Raw genomic sequence first — 17501 nt, forward strand, 5'->3', positions numbered from 1 at the left:
GAGCTGGTCCAGGGGAATCAGCGCTGCCAGGCGACGGGTGCTCCGTGCTGCAAGGAGCAAGTATTCCCTTGTCCCCAGCTCCTTCTTTAAAAGCAGCAGGAGAAAATCAGTGAATAAGGACAGGAAAGGGGAACACTGCAATTAGACTTGATTTTATTTTGCTCCTTAGCCACCGGGTGTCACTCTTGGCTATAGAGTCAGAAAGGAATTCTGGGGTTCTGTTAAAATCCTATTTCGTCAATAAATTCTGCAGCTCCCAGCAGTGACAGCAGCTTCTCCATTTATCACAATTTCCCTGGTTTCAACAACAAATCACCAACTCATTAAATCTGGGGCTATCTGGAGCTGGTATTTTAGCCTGCAGTGCTATTTGATAAGCACAGGCAAAACACATTACAGTTTTTTTATTATTATTAGTGTAAATGCAGCTGGAAAATTTAGATCTGGGTTTGGATTAGGAGCTCAGCTAGTGTCTGGCAGTGTCTGGATCACAAGGACATGCCTTGAAGCTGTACAGCTTCTGGAGCTTCTGGAAGGTGTAGAAGAGAGAAGGTGTGGATGGGTGGAAAAGCAAAAAAAAATGTGGCTTTTGCAGGCATCTCCTCTGCAGAAGTGGGGCAAGAACAACGTGATTGAGCAGATGGAGCTATAACGTATTCCAGTCTTTGAAGTCAAGGCAGTTCAGCTCTCACCGATCGTGTATCTCAGAAGTACTAGGAGATAAATGCTGCGAACATTACACAACTCTCTAACTGTGCGTTCTTCACAGTACCAGTGATTACCATAGTGCTGGATTTTTTTTCATTTTTCTAGGACTACAAGCTTGTCTTGCAACTGCTAAACACACTCTCCTCCTGCTAATTTCTCATTTTTCAAGTTCTCTAGAGAGTCTCCATTTTCTCCAAAGATAGAAAATCAATTTTATTTTCAAACAAATGAAATCCAATGTCAAATCTTTATCTGAGGAAAGAACTGCCCAAACACAATGCAACACAGCAGGTAAAACCGGTTGCTTTGAAACACGCTGTATCAGCAAACTGAACAGCTGACAAGAATAATAAAAATTTTTAGTCAATAAGATGAGAAAATTCTCATCGGGAACCTCATCCTACCAGCACATAAATTGCTAATATTACCCTTCCCTGCATTGCTGCTGGAGGTATGAATTTGTATTTGAAATCCCACTGTACGGGAGAAGGACCTCAGCCGAAGCGTAGCTACAGGAAATCTCGTTGCCATTAACAGGTTTATGGGGTTTGTGGAGCGATCAGAGCCTGGCTATGAATTTGGGATTCCCTCTGGGTAATATAGGAAAGAGTATTATGTCCTATAATGCCATGAAATTTATGACTGGCACTTTGAACTTTGGAATAACTTTAAAAAAGTGGGGGCTGCCTACAAAAAGTTTGTTTCAGGCTTTACTCTGTTATAACCCAGTACTGCATGAAGATTTCAAGAGTTCATTTATTTGCTCAGGGATGCTGTTCACAGCGAGGGCAGGAGCCCGCACTCAAATACCTTTAAAAGTTCATCCCAGGATCAGTAAAATTCCTAGTTATGAATGACCCTAGAAATGTTCAATCCTTCGATTTTAGAAAGTTCCTGTTAAACCAATAAAGCACAGAAAGAGCCTTGCTAAAATTAAGGTGAGTCTCCTGAACCTGCCCAGTTGTACAGTGTTGCAAGAGAAATTTCAGCAATTCCTTTAATAAATAAACAAACAAACAAACAGATAGATAAATAAATAAATTTTATAACAAGCAGAACTTTGACACAACTGATTTGGAGAAATTGATTTTCTGCTTCATCCAGATTTCTCGGCCGATTTCCCTTTGTGCTATCTTTCTTGTTTACGGTTGAAAGAAATTTATAACAAACTTGTCTTCTGTTTTTGCCTCTAAGTGCCTACAAATTTCTACCGCATTTATATATTCGTACCTCCAGACTGAAAAGTAAGATAAACCTGAAGACAAAATCAGTATATCAGAATAAATAAGTCCCAGTTATCCCAGGGACTGCGCAAAACAAAAATCTATGAAAAATGTACAACCAGCAACAGGTCTTATTTTTTAAATGTTTTGTCAAATCCTTTTGTGCTGGGAACCTGATCACTGAAGATGTTAAAGAGCTGCTGGATGCCCTGAATGCCTCCCAGTCTCTGACTGGGACTGTCCCAGTTGGTGCTCAGCTTCTTGCAAAAGTGGCCCCCAGTGACACTTAGGAGTTTGCATACAACTAACTGAACACTCATAAGATCCTCTGTTTTAGTTTTCCAACACTTGAATCATTCATGGGCAGAAACTAGGTCTACGGTAAATTCATAATTGATGTGTCTCTTTTGATACGCAGCCTAACAAATGAAAAAAATGAATTAAAAATGCACTTGATTTGTTACTTGTTGTGGTTTGGAAGAAGACATCCAAGAGACTGTCGTGTTTTCTGCCTTGCCCTGAGATACAATTATACCTAGATGATCTGAGATCTGAACCACTCATACCTTCGTCTAGATAAAAACAAAAGCCAACTTCTTCCGTTGCAGCCTGGTGATACACGCAGCCCAGGCATTGCAGTTATGTGGGACGTATGAAATCCTTTTGATTTGGTTACTTCTCATCAATTGTATTTAGTTGCTTATAAAAAAATGAGACGAGGGACCTGACTTTCTCTCCCCCGCCTCACTGCTTTAATCCCTGCTATGACCAGGTGGGTATAGCAATCACCGTGGCTCCTCAACCTGATGAAAATAGTGTTGCATTCAGAAATTCGACAAATGAATGGGAGGGACAAGTAATGCCTCTCCCCCAAGGATGTTTTGTTAATTAAATTAGCATTTAAATAGCCAGAGCTAATCTGGGAAGTCAGGCCCTCATTACAGTAACTAGGAAGGGGGAAAAGAGCTTGAGACAATTCCCTACAAGATGGGGTTAAGTTGGCGTTTCACAAACTATTTGCCCAGCCTGTCCCTCCCAAGTGAAAGCTGCCACCCCCCCCCCCTTTTTCCTCCCAGCATAATTAGCATGTTCCAGTGCTGTGAATGGAAACAATATCCTCCCTCCAAGCTGTGCCCCTCCAGGGAGATGCTTCCCACAGTTTGTGAAACACTGAGCCAGGGAAAGGCCTTGTCGAGGAATTCACAGTGGGGTAATTACACGGAGGCAGCTTGTGCCAGTGCAGGAGAAGTTGCACTACTGTAATTCATTGTAGGAGGCAGGGGCTCGTGTAAATGCAGCGTCCAGAGGCAGGGCGGCACGAGAAGTTATTGCTCCCGCGCACCTTCCCCAACCTGGCATTGAAGCTGAGGACGGTTCTTTGGGCTCTAAGGATGTCTCCATCTTTGAAGAAGTCTGCAGAAAGTAGCGACGCTTATACGTGAATCTAGCTTCTCTTTGGCAATTAGAAGCGAAGGAAGGCTAAAAGGGGGGATTTTTCAGATTTTAAAATAAACTCTTCATTCTGAGTAGAAAACTGGAGCAAAGCTTGCAAGAATTGTATGCTGGGATTTGTTGTTGTCCATGCACACGGCGCTGAAAACACACTGGCGTCTCTTTCCAACAAATAAAATGGTGATACGCAATCCTTTCCCCAAAAGACTTACTGTTTAATTTTACGTATAAGAGAGAGCAATGATAACTAACACCAGAGGAGAAGATGGAGGAGGAAGGAAGACGGAGCTATCCCCAGCAGTATGCACATCTGGCGGGTTTCATCCCATTTATTTAAATCCGATTCCAGGTGACTCAACCTGATGTAAAAAAACCACCCACCCTCCACTTGCTGCTCATCGTGCCCAGCTGTAAACGGGTATTATATTTATCTCCATCGCGAAGTACTCGGTTTCAAAAAACGTTGGTGCGGTTTTGCCGAGGCCCCAGCTGGAAAATACCACAAGAAGTTCAAAGCCTGGTTTCATCCTGTAATTGGATCCTCAAGTTCACAAGTGCAAGAACCAACTGTGCAGGCTGAACGCGGGACGTCCCCTCTCCCAACAAGAAACCCGCCGCTGCACGGGGCTGCGGGGCTGAGCCACGAGCACAGCATGCCGAGGAGCCGATGCTTTCTGCTACTACGGACAAAAGCTCAATTTTTGTTTCAAGCTTTTGCTACCCTGCTTGGTCTGACATGCCGTTATTTAATTTTTTTTTCAACTTCAAGAGAACTTCCTAATTCAGGATGCCCTGGCACTCCTCTTAAGAACATGGACATTAATCCTAGTGTCACTTAAATGCCAACTTAATATTCGTTTTCTCTCTGCCTTGCCAAGATATTCTTCAGGTCAGTCAGGCGTGAAATGATAGATACTGAATGCAATTCTTCTGGGCAAAAAGTGCTACCTTCTGAAATCTTATCTCAAAACCACTGTTATTTATTTATTTATTTCTGTCATAAAACCCCATTCGATGTTGAAGGGCCAAAGGATTACGATTCTGAATTTGTTTTTTTCCCTGTCCTTGCTGAAATCTGGCCTTTCAAAATAACAGAGAGAATACTTGTTTTGAACTAAAATAGCCTCTACAAGGGTTTTCAACCGTGACCATTTAAATGAGATATTATTTTTTTTTTGCATCTTTGCATTATGGTTTCATTCTTGGTCTTTGCAGTCAGTAGCTGCGGTTGAGCAGCCAAGCTGTCTAACGGGGATAAATTGTAATATAATCAAACCGTCTCTGATTATTACTGTTGAGGTCTTTTACCGAGCTGCCTTCGCTAAGCGAATCGCACCAGGCCCGTTAATAACAGTGTGTTGACAGAGTATCAGAGGTTGCTCTGTGAAGCCAGACCCAGTCATCACCTAAAACCATGGTCTATACATTGGGTTACGGTTCATGATACTCAACGTGACGCGGTTTCTAACGGACGGAAACCCCACAGACCAGCAAAGTAATGTTGTCTTGGTTTTACTCCCAAAGTAAATCTTGCGGTGAGGTGAGGTTTTCGGTCTCAGTGGCAAAGCTGCTGTCTGCTCAGCATGAAATAGTGCAGCGTTCCCCCCCAAAAAGGTCCTGACGCACAGGGGCGGGCTGAGATGCGAGGAGGTTATAGAATCTTGGAATCACAGAATGGTTTGGGTTGGACAGGACCTTTAAAGACCATCTAGTCCCACCCCCCCCTGCCATGAGCAGGGACATCTTCAACTAGATCAGGTTGCTCAGAGCCCCCATCCAACCTGGCCTGGGATGTTTCCAGGGATGGGGCATCCACCACGTCCCTGGGCAACCTGGGCCAGGGTTCCACCACACTCAGCGTAAAACATTTATTCCTTCTATCTAGTCTAAATCTTCCCTCTTTTAGTTTAAAGCCATCACCTCTTGTCCTATCACAACAGGCCCTGCTTAAATGTCTGTCTCCATCTTTCCGGGAGCCCCTTTAGGGACTGGAAGACCATTATAAGTTCTCCCCAGAGCCTTCTCTTCTCCAGGCTGAACCCCTCCAGCTCTCTCAGCCTGTCCTCCCAGCAGAGGGGCTCCAGCCCTCTCAGCATCTTCGTGGCCCTCCAGTCTTGCAGTGAAGTGAGGTTTTTAGTCTCATTGTCAATGCTGCTGCCTGCTCTGCACAAAATATTGCAGTATTCACCCCAAAAAGGGCCTGACACGAGGCGGGGGTACAAGATGCGATGGGGTCATAGAATCATAGAATGGTTTGGGTGGGAAGGGACCTTCAAAGGCCATCTAGTCCAACCCCCTGCCATGAGGAGGGACATCTTCAACTAGAGCAGGTTGCTCAGAGCCCCGTCCCACCTGGCCTGGGATGTCTCCAGGGGAGGGGCACACACCCCAGGGTTCACCTGCAGCCACCCAGGGGATCAATGGCAGCGCCTGGGGTGACCCAAATCCCCCTCCCCACCAGCGCCCTGTTGTTCAACACAACCCACAGACCCCATTTGGCCCGCACCCCCTCACGAACGCCCTCCATGCTCGAGGACTACACATCCCAGAATGCAATGCTTCCCCTCAGGGCCGCGACAGCCGGGGACTACATCTCCCAGCGTGCACCGCGCCACGCTGCCCCCTTCCGCTGCCGGCGGGCCGCCGCGCTGCACGCCGGGAGCTGTAGTCCGGCCGGGCGTTGGTCAGACACGGTGCCTCCCTCCCACCGCCCCCGGTCTCTCCTCCCCGCCCCGCCGGGTGTCCCTCCGTAGACGGAAGCCGAGGAGGGATCGAGGGAGCCGGGGAGGTCGGGAGCGGCGCGATGGGGGACTCCAAAGTGAAGGTGGCGGTGCGCGTCCGCCCCATGAACCGGCGAGGTGAGACCCTCCTCCCTCAGCCGCCCCCGGGCTGTGTGTGAGGGGAGCGGGCCCGGGCGGGGCGGCGGGCCGGGGGTGCCGGTCCCCCACGGTGTCTGTAGGGGCAGGTGTGGGTCTATAGGCGTGTGTCCCGGCGCGGGGGCGTGTTTATAGGTGTATGTGTCCGTAGGGGTGTGCATGTGTGTTTTTATGTATTTATTTATGTATTTATTATGCACGCCTGTGTAGGTTTGGGGGCGAAGCCGAGCAGCTCTCACGAAGCAGCTGTCTTCACTTCCCTCTCCTGACGTCCTTTTCCTAAATTCGCCCTGTTTCATGGCGCTTTTTTTGCCCTTTTTTTTTTTTTTTTTTTTTTGCCCCCACCCCACCCCGGGGTACCCCCTTTTCCACACCTCCTGCACCTGCTTTACAGCCGGGCTGTGCCCTTTTCCCTCCTGGGAAAGCTCTTCCTTCTTCCTGCTTTCTGGGGCTTGGGGGGAAAATGCCTCTCTTTCTGTAATTTTTCCTTTCCTATTTCAGCTCTGTAACCCCTCTTCATACCCCTAGATGGTTGAGCAGGACGGTGTTAACCAGATGACAGAGGCACTGTAAGGGCAAAAAGAAACAAAAACAAACAAGAAAACATGGAAGAGGAAGTGTGAATTGACAAGAGAGGTTTTTTTTGTGGTTGGGTTGGGTTTTCTTTTTGTTGGGTTGGGTATTTTTTTTTCCCCCTCAGTGAAACTTGCCTAAGGGTTATGTTAATCAGACCGTGGTCTGGGCATCTGTTTAAATGTTTATTACTTGTCTTAATTAGAAAAAATTGCTCTTGATGGTGAGGAAGCAAGTATGAATAGGTAACTTCAGCCAAGGAATGGGAAGGTGAAGAAGGCAAAAATCCAAGAAACATGTAGGGTGGCTTTTTTTTCCCCACATTCTCATAGAAGTATGCCAATAATTCCTTTTGGGGAAAGGGAATCAAGTGAAGTCAGTTTAATAACTCAAGCAAAAAGGGAGGAGCAGGAAGGCCTTTTATCTCCTACGTGATCTGAAACAAAATAACTCTTTAATTCCTTTCAATAAATAGGAAAAAAAAAGGTAAAGCATTGAATAAAGTATTTCCATACCTTTTAAAATAAAAGCAGGGTAATGTCAAACCAAGTTCATGAGAGCTCGAGTCCCACATCCAAAATAGAGGAGATGGAGTTGATGTCCTTACAGTCTGGTGGGTTAGGGCAATCGAGGATGTTTTGACCAAGATCTGCATGTTAAATTTCAGGCATCAGCTCTCAAAACCGAGGGAGGGACCCATCCTTGTGCAGAATTGCCAGGAGGAGATTTAGTGACAGTGCGGAGGAGTCGGTGGGAGCTGGGATGGAATGGAGCTGAAAGGTGGTGCCTTGTTTCAACGATAGACGTGGGCTTTCCTCTTGCTCATGTCCCTTTCCTGTCATAGGCCATTTCCTTGGCTGTGACCCAGACGTCTTCTGACTGTGTAGTGCTCTTTACCCCCGGGATTGTACAATCATTCAGGTTGGAAGGGACATCTGGAGGTTTCTAGTCCAACACGCTACTCAGAGCAGGTCCCATTAGATAAGGTTGCACAGGGCCTCGTTCAGTCAAGTTCTGAATCTCTGAGGATGAACAATGCACGTCTCCCTCCTGGCATATATTCTGCATATGTTCAGCCCCAGTTTGTGCACATGTAATGATCTTCAAGCTGTTTCCAGCTAGAGACTGAGTTCTGCAGAAAATACACATGGGGAAGAAGTGCTGGAAGTAAAGGGGAAAAACGATGGAAGATAATAGATATAGAGGAGTACATCTGTTTGAAGTTTCTGCCTTGCTGGGGAATATCCTAACACTGAGTTGCATGAATCTGGGAGAATGTATCTTGTTATCAGAGCTATTTTATTCTGTATAAACTTAAAAATGTTATGGATTAGAGGGGACGGCTGTAGCCTGGCTGTTAGGAGACTCCCCCAGGAGTGAGGGATGTTTGAATATCAGCCTTTGCTGTCCATCAGAGAGACCTGAACCCCACGCTCTTGGCACGTAGCTTGGCAATGGGGACACACCTCTCTGTAAGAACTGCTTTGCAGCTATTAATCATCCTTTTATTTTCTGAGCGATACCTAAATCCATGTAAGTCTAGCCTAAAAGATCAATGTCTTTCTCTCCTTAAGACAAAATGTCCTGGAATTGATTTGCTTTTTTCTTTTTTTGAGCAGATTATTTGTCACACTCCAGATGTTTTGGTCAGTTCTAAACAACTGATACCTCCATGTAGTATTTCTGATGCTCCCAGAGTTTATAGAAACAAACAGCGTTATGAAGCCTAGTATTTTTCTGACTTACTTAATGTTAAATTTAAGAATTTGTGTAACTGATTTTTCTGAAGAGTCATCCTCTTGTAAGACGTCTGTGGCTTTGCTTTTTTAATAGGCTTTGAGGCAAGAGGCGGCTTTCTTGGAAGCTCTCTAATATGCACTTTGTTCTAAGTAGTGTTTGTATGGAGTTCTGGGGCTTTGGACCTGAAGCAAGTATTTGTTTTCTTCAGGATCACGAGTAATGTTCTTTCCTTCCCTCTGCACCGAAGGGCTTAAAACTGCAAACCTATCAGGTGGTTACAACTGTTGAAATTTAAGCTTTGAAATATTCTCAGCGTTTACTTGTGGTGGTGGTGGTTGTCTTTAGTGTTTGAATTATGAATTTCTTAAGGCGAGGGTTTATTAGGTTAATAAAAGCGGTATGTTTAACTATTACTAATTTATACAGCTCATAAAAGCATAATAGGTTCCTTGCCTGCATGTTGAAGGGGTTTCTATATCAAATAGGTGGTTATTCATAGTAATTGCATTTCACGGTGGTAGTACTGAGGGTCCCGCTTCATTCTCATGCGAAGTGGTAATCTGTAAACTGAATTTATAGTACTAATTTTTAGCTGCGAGGGGAAGCATTCATAACTGTATTTGGGTTTCTTGGTTTATTGCATCTAGGTTACCTTTTTTTTTTTTTTTTTTTTTTTTTGCATCTTGCTTCAAATTAGACCCCAGTCCTACACACTGCCTACGGAAGCCATGCTTTTGTAAAACTACTACAATGTCAAACCACTTGCAGCGTCACATCTGCAGTTGTAGGGCTCTGCTAGGTAGCAATAGTGACTTATTTTTTTTGCATGCTTTCTACTTTGCAAACCAGGGTCTCGATTAGCATGCTATCATGAATTAAATAATTGAGCACTGTTTTGTTAGGTAAGGCTCTTAGTCTTCTGTTTCCTTGGTTTTGTCATTCACGACATATTTCCCAGTGCACTGCTTTTTCAGATGGGTTTTTGATATCAATCAGTAAGTTCTTTTGCTGTTGTGTTTTGGACTTGCAGTGGATTTCCTTTTACAAATACTGCCAGTATTTGACTTCACTTACCTGAAATACAACGAGTATCTGCTAAATGCTGTGTAAAGCTCGAGCCATACTACGAAGCAAAGCAAAAGACAGCTGGAGGCTTTTTAATTAAGTTTTGTCTTACTGAATGTTTTGGGTTGAGCTAATGTTGGTGTACAAGCATCCCATAAGTACGTTTAAGTCCTTGTGTTTCTCTGTGCCTTTGAATCAGTTCAGCATAGTGTTAATTAAAATATAACATATTTTATCATTATTAAAAAACTTATGCTCAAGAGTATGGCTGATGACACCTTAAGCCAGTCAAAACTAGTGTTCTTGTGTTGTTACATCTCACTTGGGTTAATACTTTCTGTTTGAACAAGAAAGGCAGGAAACTAACTGCAAAAAATTATGCGTTTAGTGCTTTGAATGAATTTATTGAGGAGCAATAGAAGCAGCGGTGCTGGCACAGGGTGGGTGGTGGCATTACACAGCTCAGGTGGGGAGGAGTGGTGTGGGTGTGCCAGGTTAGATTTAAACTGTATGGGACCACAGCCTGTATTATGTGTTTTTGTGTGGTTGTTTGTTTTCCCCTGCAGTTTACAGCAGAAACAATTTATCTATAAATTGGAGTTTGTGCAAGCAGTCTTACAAGATTAATTATGGTATTAGATTAAGTGAAATGGCACCTGTTGTATCCTGATGGCAATATGCAAAACACAAGACTTGTCTTCACCATTATCCTTGTCAGAAAAGAGTGCCTAGAGTTTTTAATATTTCCTTGTGATTGTTGATAACCTATAAAATAGTGTTTGTGGTATGAGCAGGATTAACCTAGAGGTACGGTGACAAATGGGTAAAGCACGTAGAGTTAGTGTTTCATCATGCGTTCCTCAGTGAGGCAACTGTATTTTAAGAACTCCTATGAGATTACAAGTTTACTCCCCACTGCCAAAGAACCAGCGAGACTACCAGTCACCCCAATGAGGATGCCACAAAGGCAAACAATTCTTGTGCTAATTACATCTTTAGAGCTAACCCGAAGTGCAGTATGAGATTACCTTGCTGCTCTGGTTTCACGTTTGCTTGCTCCTCCTGAAGTCAACAGAAGATCAGATACACACATGCTGTGAATAGTTCTGCCTTGGCTTTTGGGTGGTTGGTGGCAGAGCAAACACTATTGCGTTTCAATCCTGTTAACTCTGAAGTCCCAGATGAAGCAGCAGGACAAAGTTGTGTGTTGAACTTCCTCAGAGCCCTTGCTGCATCAGAAGGTCACCAGGCTCATTTATTTACTTAGTCTCCATGAGCTGAGCAGCGCCTGCAGCGGCAGAACTGACCCTGAGTAAGGTTAATGTCCAGATACATGGAGCGCCTTTGCTAAAGCTGTTTGTCAAGCTCTCTTCTCGCAGAAAATGAAATAGCAGAAGATAGAATAATTTTTTTTTACCATTTGGACAATATAGTGTTAACGTGTGAGGAGAGCTTGCTTACATTCAGTGTGCTCCTGAGTTTGAGTTGACTTAACACCTCATCATCAAGATGAGATAGTATTGTGTGCTCTTCCAGATGCACTCATACATATTTAATGATATTTAATTGCTTCAAACTGAAAATTTCATGAATTATATTTGCGCAGCTCATATATATAGCAGAGAAGCTTGAAAGATGCCTGCGTAGACTTCGTGTTGATAGACTTAAAGGCAAATCAAATTACTGTATTTTTGTCCAGAATGTATCAGTTGCTATGTCTTGTAATTAATGCCCTAAAAGTGCTATTACACTATTTTTTTTTTTCCATTTTAGCTCTTAACATTGTCATTTAGATGTAAGTTATTTTCATACTCTCTCATATAGTCAGTTAGTTTTTCCTTTATTTGTGTTGGCTTCTACATAGCAAAGGGCAAAGAGAAAAGTCACTCTAAGGCAACAAACACTGGCAGGGAGACCTGAGGACCTGTTGTGTTTGAACTTGCTTTCAGACTTCTTTTTAAAACAAAAAAACAAACAGCAGCCTTTTTTTTTTTTTTTTAGGTTGCATTCATTTAATCTGTGTGATAAATAAACTTTTCAATATTTTTAAGTTACTATTTATATGTTTCTTGGTGGTGTTTGCTTTTTTAGACCAAGAAAGGTACAGGAAACCAATTGTAATTTCTCACTGAATGCAATTGAAGGCTCAGGTCACAACATTCCAGTTCTAACCTTCAAGGGAATGTTAATCTCCTGAAAATCTACTGGCAATTTAAAATATAAAATTTCTATCGTCTCAGTCTTTACAGGAGATTATTTTGAGCTTTTGTATTTGGGGCCAATTTTGGCTTATGAGCTTAGTACATGCACTTTAAACCTTTCACATTTTATTTTTTATACTTCAGTTAGCTTTTCTGAAACTGTCCAAGAGCCGTGCTGGTTCCCAGTGACGCTGTCGAGCTTAGTGTCCTGTCTCCAAGGGGACCTTCGGTGTCAGTGCAGGTGCGGCTGCCCTAAAAATGGTAGTGGGACCAGGAGGAATCTGTCACAAATTTTATTCGACCTGTGTTGTAACACCAGGTTCACAGCTTTGTTTCAGTGGGGTTTAGGATCAAATGGTATTTGAAAGGGCTGAAAAACTGTCAACCATCAGAAACTAATTGCTTAAATTGAAATCTGATGGAAAAACGTATATGGAAATAGAGGGTCTTGATGAATTGAGAAATGTTTTCCCTTAATTCATCTTACACAATGTGAAAAAAAAAAAATAGAGTCTATAAAGAGGAAAATATGGAAGGTCAAGTAAGTTGTAACAGATTTTTCAGTTACCGTGGCTGTTGTACTAAAAGCCATTATGATGCCACGGTCCCAACCGCTAGTTTAACAAATTGCAGACAGACTTATTTACTGTATCATCTTTCATTTTAAGATTATTTCGATCTGCTCTGTAAAATCTGTCCCTTAGGATCATTGTGTTTGGTTCTGAAATACAGTAACCTAAAAGGTGGGATGACTTTTTAGGGTAGTGGCTGAAAAAGCTCCAGTATCATCACGTGGTAGTTCAGGTGTTTTTGTTATGGCACCTGACGCAGCTGGGTTTGATTCCAGCCCCTCCTAGAGTGAGTGAGTTGGGTACATCCTTACCCAACCAGTGGTGTAATTAGTTGTGGCTAATCATGAAGACAGTTACCAAACTGATCCATAAATGAAGGTGGAGGTTTCCCAGAGTGGCAAACGCCTGATGTTTTCCAAAATACTTCTCTCCCCTTCCTCCAGGATTCACAAACACACTTGGTCTCTGCCCCAAACTCGTTCAGTACGTTTTAAAGTCGCACCTTTGCTTGTGTTTCCTAACACCGTTGTGGAAAATCTGCCACGTTGAGTTTATGATTACCAGACATGTGACTGCTGCTCCAGAGGGAATGTGAACTCCTACCTGTTGTTGGGAGGATACCAGTGCCGCTGAATCCACCACTGCATGCGGCGGTTTTGCTTTTCCTGCTCTCTCTTGCTTACTGACTTTTCCACCCTGTTTGAAATGCACCGAATTTCTTAGGCTAGTGAAAAAGCCCAAAGTCTATCTGGGTGGTGTGAATTCTTTTTACAACACCCATAAGACTTATATCAAAGGCATAGTCAGTTAGGATTTACACGAGTGTGGTTTCAGAGAATCATAGAATGTGTTGGGTTGGAAGGGACCTTTAAAGGTCATCTAGTCCAACCCCCTGCAGTGAGCAGGGACATCTTCAACTAGATCAGGTTGCTCAGAGCCTCATCAAGCCTGGCCTTGAATGTCTCCAGGGATGGGGCCTCCACCACCTCTCTGGGCAACCTGGGCCAGTGTCTCACCACCCTCATTGTAAAGAACTTCTTCCTAATGTCTAATCTAAACCTGCCCTGCTCTAGTTTAAAGCCATCGCCCCTCGTCCTTTCAGCTAAGATCTGCATTGCTTGAATCCCAGTTTTTATTGTCTTAGAAAACTTTTGTGAGGAGTGGAAAATCAAGGGAAATGGGAAGGAGAACGGCCTCCTTCAAGCCCCACCTTCCAGTTTCACAAGTGAAATAAGAAGTCATCTGAGAGACTCTCTGTGAGTAGCATGGACACACACAACTTAACAATTATTCTTGTACTCAGCTTTGCTTAACACTTCTACAGCTATGAAATGTAAATGTGGAAAAGTGACTAACACGTGTTACCCTTTTATTATGGACGTCACAGCTCTCTTACTCAGAAGCTATGAAAGAGGCTTTCATTCCCTGCAATAAATGTTCCTTGAGATGACGAGAGTTTTGAGTTTTAATTTTTCAAAAAGCAATTAGCTGATTAGTTTCTTGATTTGATGAAGCAAATGAGTAGTTGATTGTGTTTGCTTGGTAGTGACTGAAGGCAGAAGCAGGTTAGCAATAATAGTAGGTGAGATTTTTAAGTCTTGTGCTACAAGATTTGTGATATAGCCCCAAAGGTTGACAGTGAGCTACTTCTGTCATCATTTCACTTTGCCTAAATTTTGTGCTGTCTGAAAAAACCAATTGTATAGTTGAAAGAAATAATAATACCAGGCCTTGATAAATGAGTCCTTACTGCAAGATGAACTAATCGGTTGGATGTACATGCTTATCATCGTATCTTGATGCATCCTAATTTTCCTTGTTGTGCAGAGGCAGCAAGTACTCTGCTTACCTAGGAGACACTGAAACTAGTAAAAGTAAGGGTGGAGTCCGTGTGGGATCATATCCAAAAGAGCAGGAAGATAATTTGTCTATGAGGCTAACCTGCTTTAGTAATATTAAAAACTTAATGAGGTGGAAATTATGATGATAGCACTTGTGGTAGTGGCTAATATAATATTAATCTCTCAACCTACTGAAAGCATTAAAGAAATCAGAAATCAGTCAAAGAACGTGCTTTTTTTATGGAGCCAGCATTTGTAGAAAGTGTGTGATGTGCTATTAAAACAGAATTTTAAACTATTTCTTCAACTAAAGGGAGAGTTGCCATGTGAGTCTTTTGCCAGGGTAACTGGGATAAGTAAGCCTTAAGGCTCTCTGGATACATAACCCAGCTTAGAGGCTGAATATAACTGTTTCTTAGGGGTTTATTTCATGGGACAGCATGAGCTGAGGTTGCTACCTGCTGAGAGAAGGTCTCACTCTTCTGCCTCCTCTCTCCCTCCTGTACAGGTCTACCCGCTTGTTTGCACAGCCTTTGATGTTCTTCAGAGCTTTCACTGGGCTGATGGAACTTTCTGTAGTATCTGAGTACATCAGTTTTTCATGTTGGGTAGTTTTCTGCCATTGAAGTAGCTTAAAATGACTTGCGGAGGAGTCTGGTGAGCACACTGGTGGTGGAAGGTGAGCAACAGGCACAGGTAACCAGGAGGAAGGCCTGAGACCTCCCCGTTTGGCAGTAGCTCTTGGGTTGGCTCACCACATCTGCCGAAACCGCCCTGTCCCCTGTCTGCAGGACACCTAGGTGAGGGATTTTAACGTTACCTTTGTGATGATGATCATCAGACAAGGTGTGTCATACATGACAAATTGGCTTTGAATCTTTCTTCTTTTCCTGTGAGGGCATGACTTTAAGGAGCTTCTGTATCCTGTCTGTGTGCTTTCTTACAGGTATTTCACAAGAGGTGTGATGAATGCTAGCAAGATCTTGAGTTCACGGGGCAGTCATGGCTGCAAAACCTGCCGTCAGCGTTCTCTCTCAAGAGACAGATTAAAAAATGTGATAGAGACCACACCGCTTATATATAGCGTGTGCATACCTTATGCTTTGCATAAGGGAGGTAGCATGTAAAAACCTTTTTCAGTAGTTGAGGAAAAGCAGGTCATTGCAATACAGAATGTTAATCACTAACCAGCCAGACCAAGATAAAGAGGCTTGTCGGATATGGGATGTATAAAGAATATAATTTCATCTAAGCAAGCATGTATTGCATATTAATGATAGGTAAATTGGCTTTCAGGGTGTGGAGAGAAATTAAACACTAGCTTCTGAAACTTGTCTGTCTCTTCCTTCTACAAAAGCACAGTTTAATAACAGAGGAATAGTTTTGTTCGGAAGGATTTCTGCCTGCCTGCTATGACCAGTAATCTCAAGCTTTGGCTTTCTTTGTTGTGTTTCAAGTAGCAAAAGGCTATAACGTTTCTTTCAAAAAAAGTCAATGAAAGAAACTTCCTCTTATTATGTTATTAGCAGTAGCGAGAAGTCTGCAAGGTGCTCTGCAGTAGTTAAGATCTGCGGTCTTTGCCTGGGAGATTTTCAGTCTGAGTTTATAAGGTGATGTAAGGTGAAAGAGCAAGTACCGGTGACGAAGAAGGGAAGAGCAGAGATGGAGGAGGATGAGGATTATAATTAACATGATTAGACAGGAGCATATTTCGGTGATTCAGCTGAGGTGTTGAACCCCATACGGAGGTTATTCGGTGTAGCCCCTCGTCATCGCAGCATGCGAGGGCGTTGCAGAGACCTGCTGGCTGGGATGAGTGTGTCATGTTTATCGGTATCGGCATTTGGATGCACTTTCCAGGTTCAGCATTGGAGTGTAAGAACATAGGACTGGACTTGTTTATGTCCAGGCCCCTATGTCTGTAGGCAGTGGCTTTGACTGCAAGTGACTGTGTGCTTTTTTTTATAACTCCATTTGTCATTGGGTGGATACCTTGGATGGTTGTCAGTGTTATCTGAAGCTTTTATTTTGTTTGCCCTGCCTCCGTGGCTCAGAATTCTCATAACATTCCAAATGTTCTTATTACTCATAGTATATATCCCATTGCTTAGCGTCATTTGGAAGTGTTGGGTTTTCCAGCTGAATGGGAGCCTGTGGGGAAGGATAAGCCCTTTTTCTACACGCTCGCACCTAAATTATTTTTGATGGGACTTGAATTTCTCCGAGCAGGTGCCCCAGGACTGACAGCTGGCATGGCATGCTGCGGTGTCACAACACTGGCCGGGGAAAATGTGCTGCAGATGGTAGGGGCAGCTTTCCCTCCGAGCGTGTGAGGCATTGAGAGCGCACTAAGAAGAGCTGTCAACGTGGTGCCATGCCTAATGGGTCTTTTCCCTAGAAGAAATTTCATACTGCCTTGTATATGCTGATTGTCCTTCAGTAAAACCTAAGTGCTCTTTCTCGCTTTGAAAAGAGCGCATGCTTTAAAGCTGGACAGGATCCATCCCGTCAGAATATCTCTAGAAGTGGAATTTGGCAATGGTCCTGTTCCTATTCTCTAGCTGATGGGTGGCTGTCAGGCTGCATGAATAAATTTGGTGTCTGGAGGAAGTAATGGTGTATATAATCCTAGTGCTTTAGGAGCAGCACTTGACACTTTCTCATTTCTTTATAGAGCTTGATCTGCATACAAAATGTGTGGTGGATGTGGATGCAAACAAGGTTATTCTTCATCCTGTAAACACCAACCTTTCAAAAGGAGATGCCAGGTAAGATTTTTGGATTAGGAAGGTCAGGTTTCGTATATTAAATATGAGGCTAACAAGTAGGAAATGTAGGCCTTGATAGAGGGCTTTCATTTAAAAAAATAATATATATTTTTTCTGCAACATAATTGTCATCAGTTATAATATAAGGCTGATTTTACCATGCTGGGAAGGTGCTTTGAAAACCTAGTGCTTACTGCATTTGCTTCCTGCTCTAAACAATGTGTTAGCAATTAATGGGTCTGTGAACGTTTCATTTCTTCTCATATGCTGTTACAGAACAGGAGAAATTTAAATTTGCAAAATAACTTCAGCGGGGCGCGGTTTGTCATTTTGGAATGAAATTAATTTTCACAATTATTTTCTCCCAATGGGCTTGTATTCATTGTGTAAGAAGGAGAATGGGAACATGCCGGAGAGGTGTCGCTCCAGGGGTGTCTTGACGATGGGTCATTATGTGCATCAAAAATACTTGGAAAGGTGGC

The 17501-nt window shown here is 43.2% G+C and overlaps 1 protein-coding gene across 4 annotated transcripts in view; it reads left to right on the forward strand.

Moving 5' to 3' along the window:
• Positions 1 to 6056: 6056 nt before the first annotated feature.
• Positions 6057 to 17501, forward strand: part of KIF13B (kinesin family member 13B) — a 140648-nt gene continuing 129203 nt past the window's right edge. For all 4 annotated transcript variants that reach the window (XM_054196577.1, XM_054196579.1, XM_054196578.1 and 1 more), the window contains exons 1-2: positions 6057 to 6241; positions 16926 to 17019. In XM_054196577.1, the coding sequence (XP_054052552.1) occupies positions 6187 to 6241; positions 16926 to 17019 (149 nt within the window). In that variant the 5' untranslated portion in view covers positions 6057 to 6186. The remainder of the gene's footprint in view (positions 6242 to 16925; positions 17020 to 17501) is intronic.

The sequence above is a fragment of the Rissa tridactyla genome, chromosome 3 (assembly GCF_028500815.1).
Source record: "Rissa tridactyla isolate bRisTri1 chromosome 3, bRisTri1.patW.cur.20221130, whole genome shotgun sequence".
Taxonomy (NCBI): domain Eukaryota; kingdom Metazoa; phylum Chordata; class Aves; order Charadriiformes; family Laridae; genus Rissa; species Rissa tridactyla.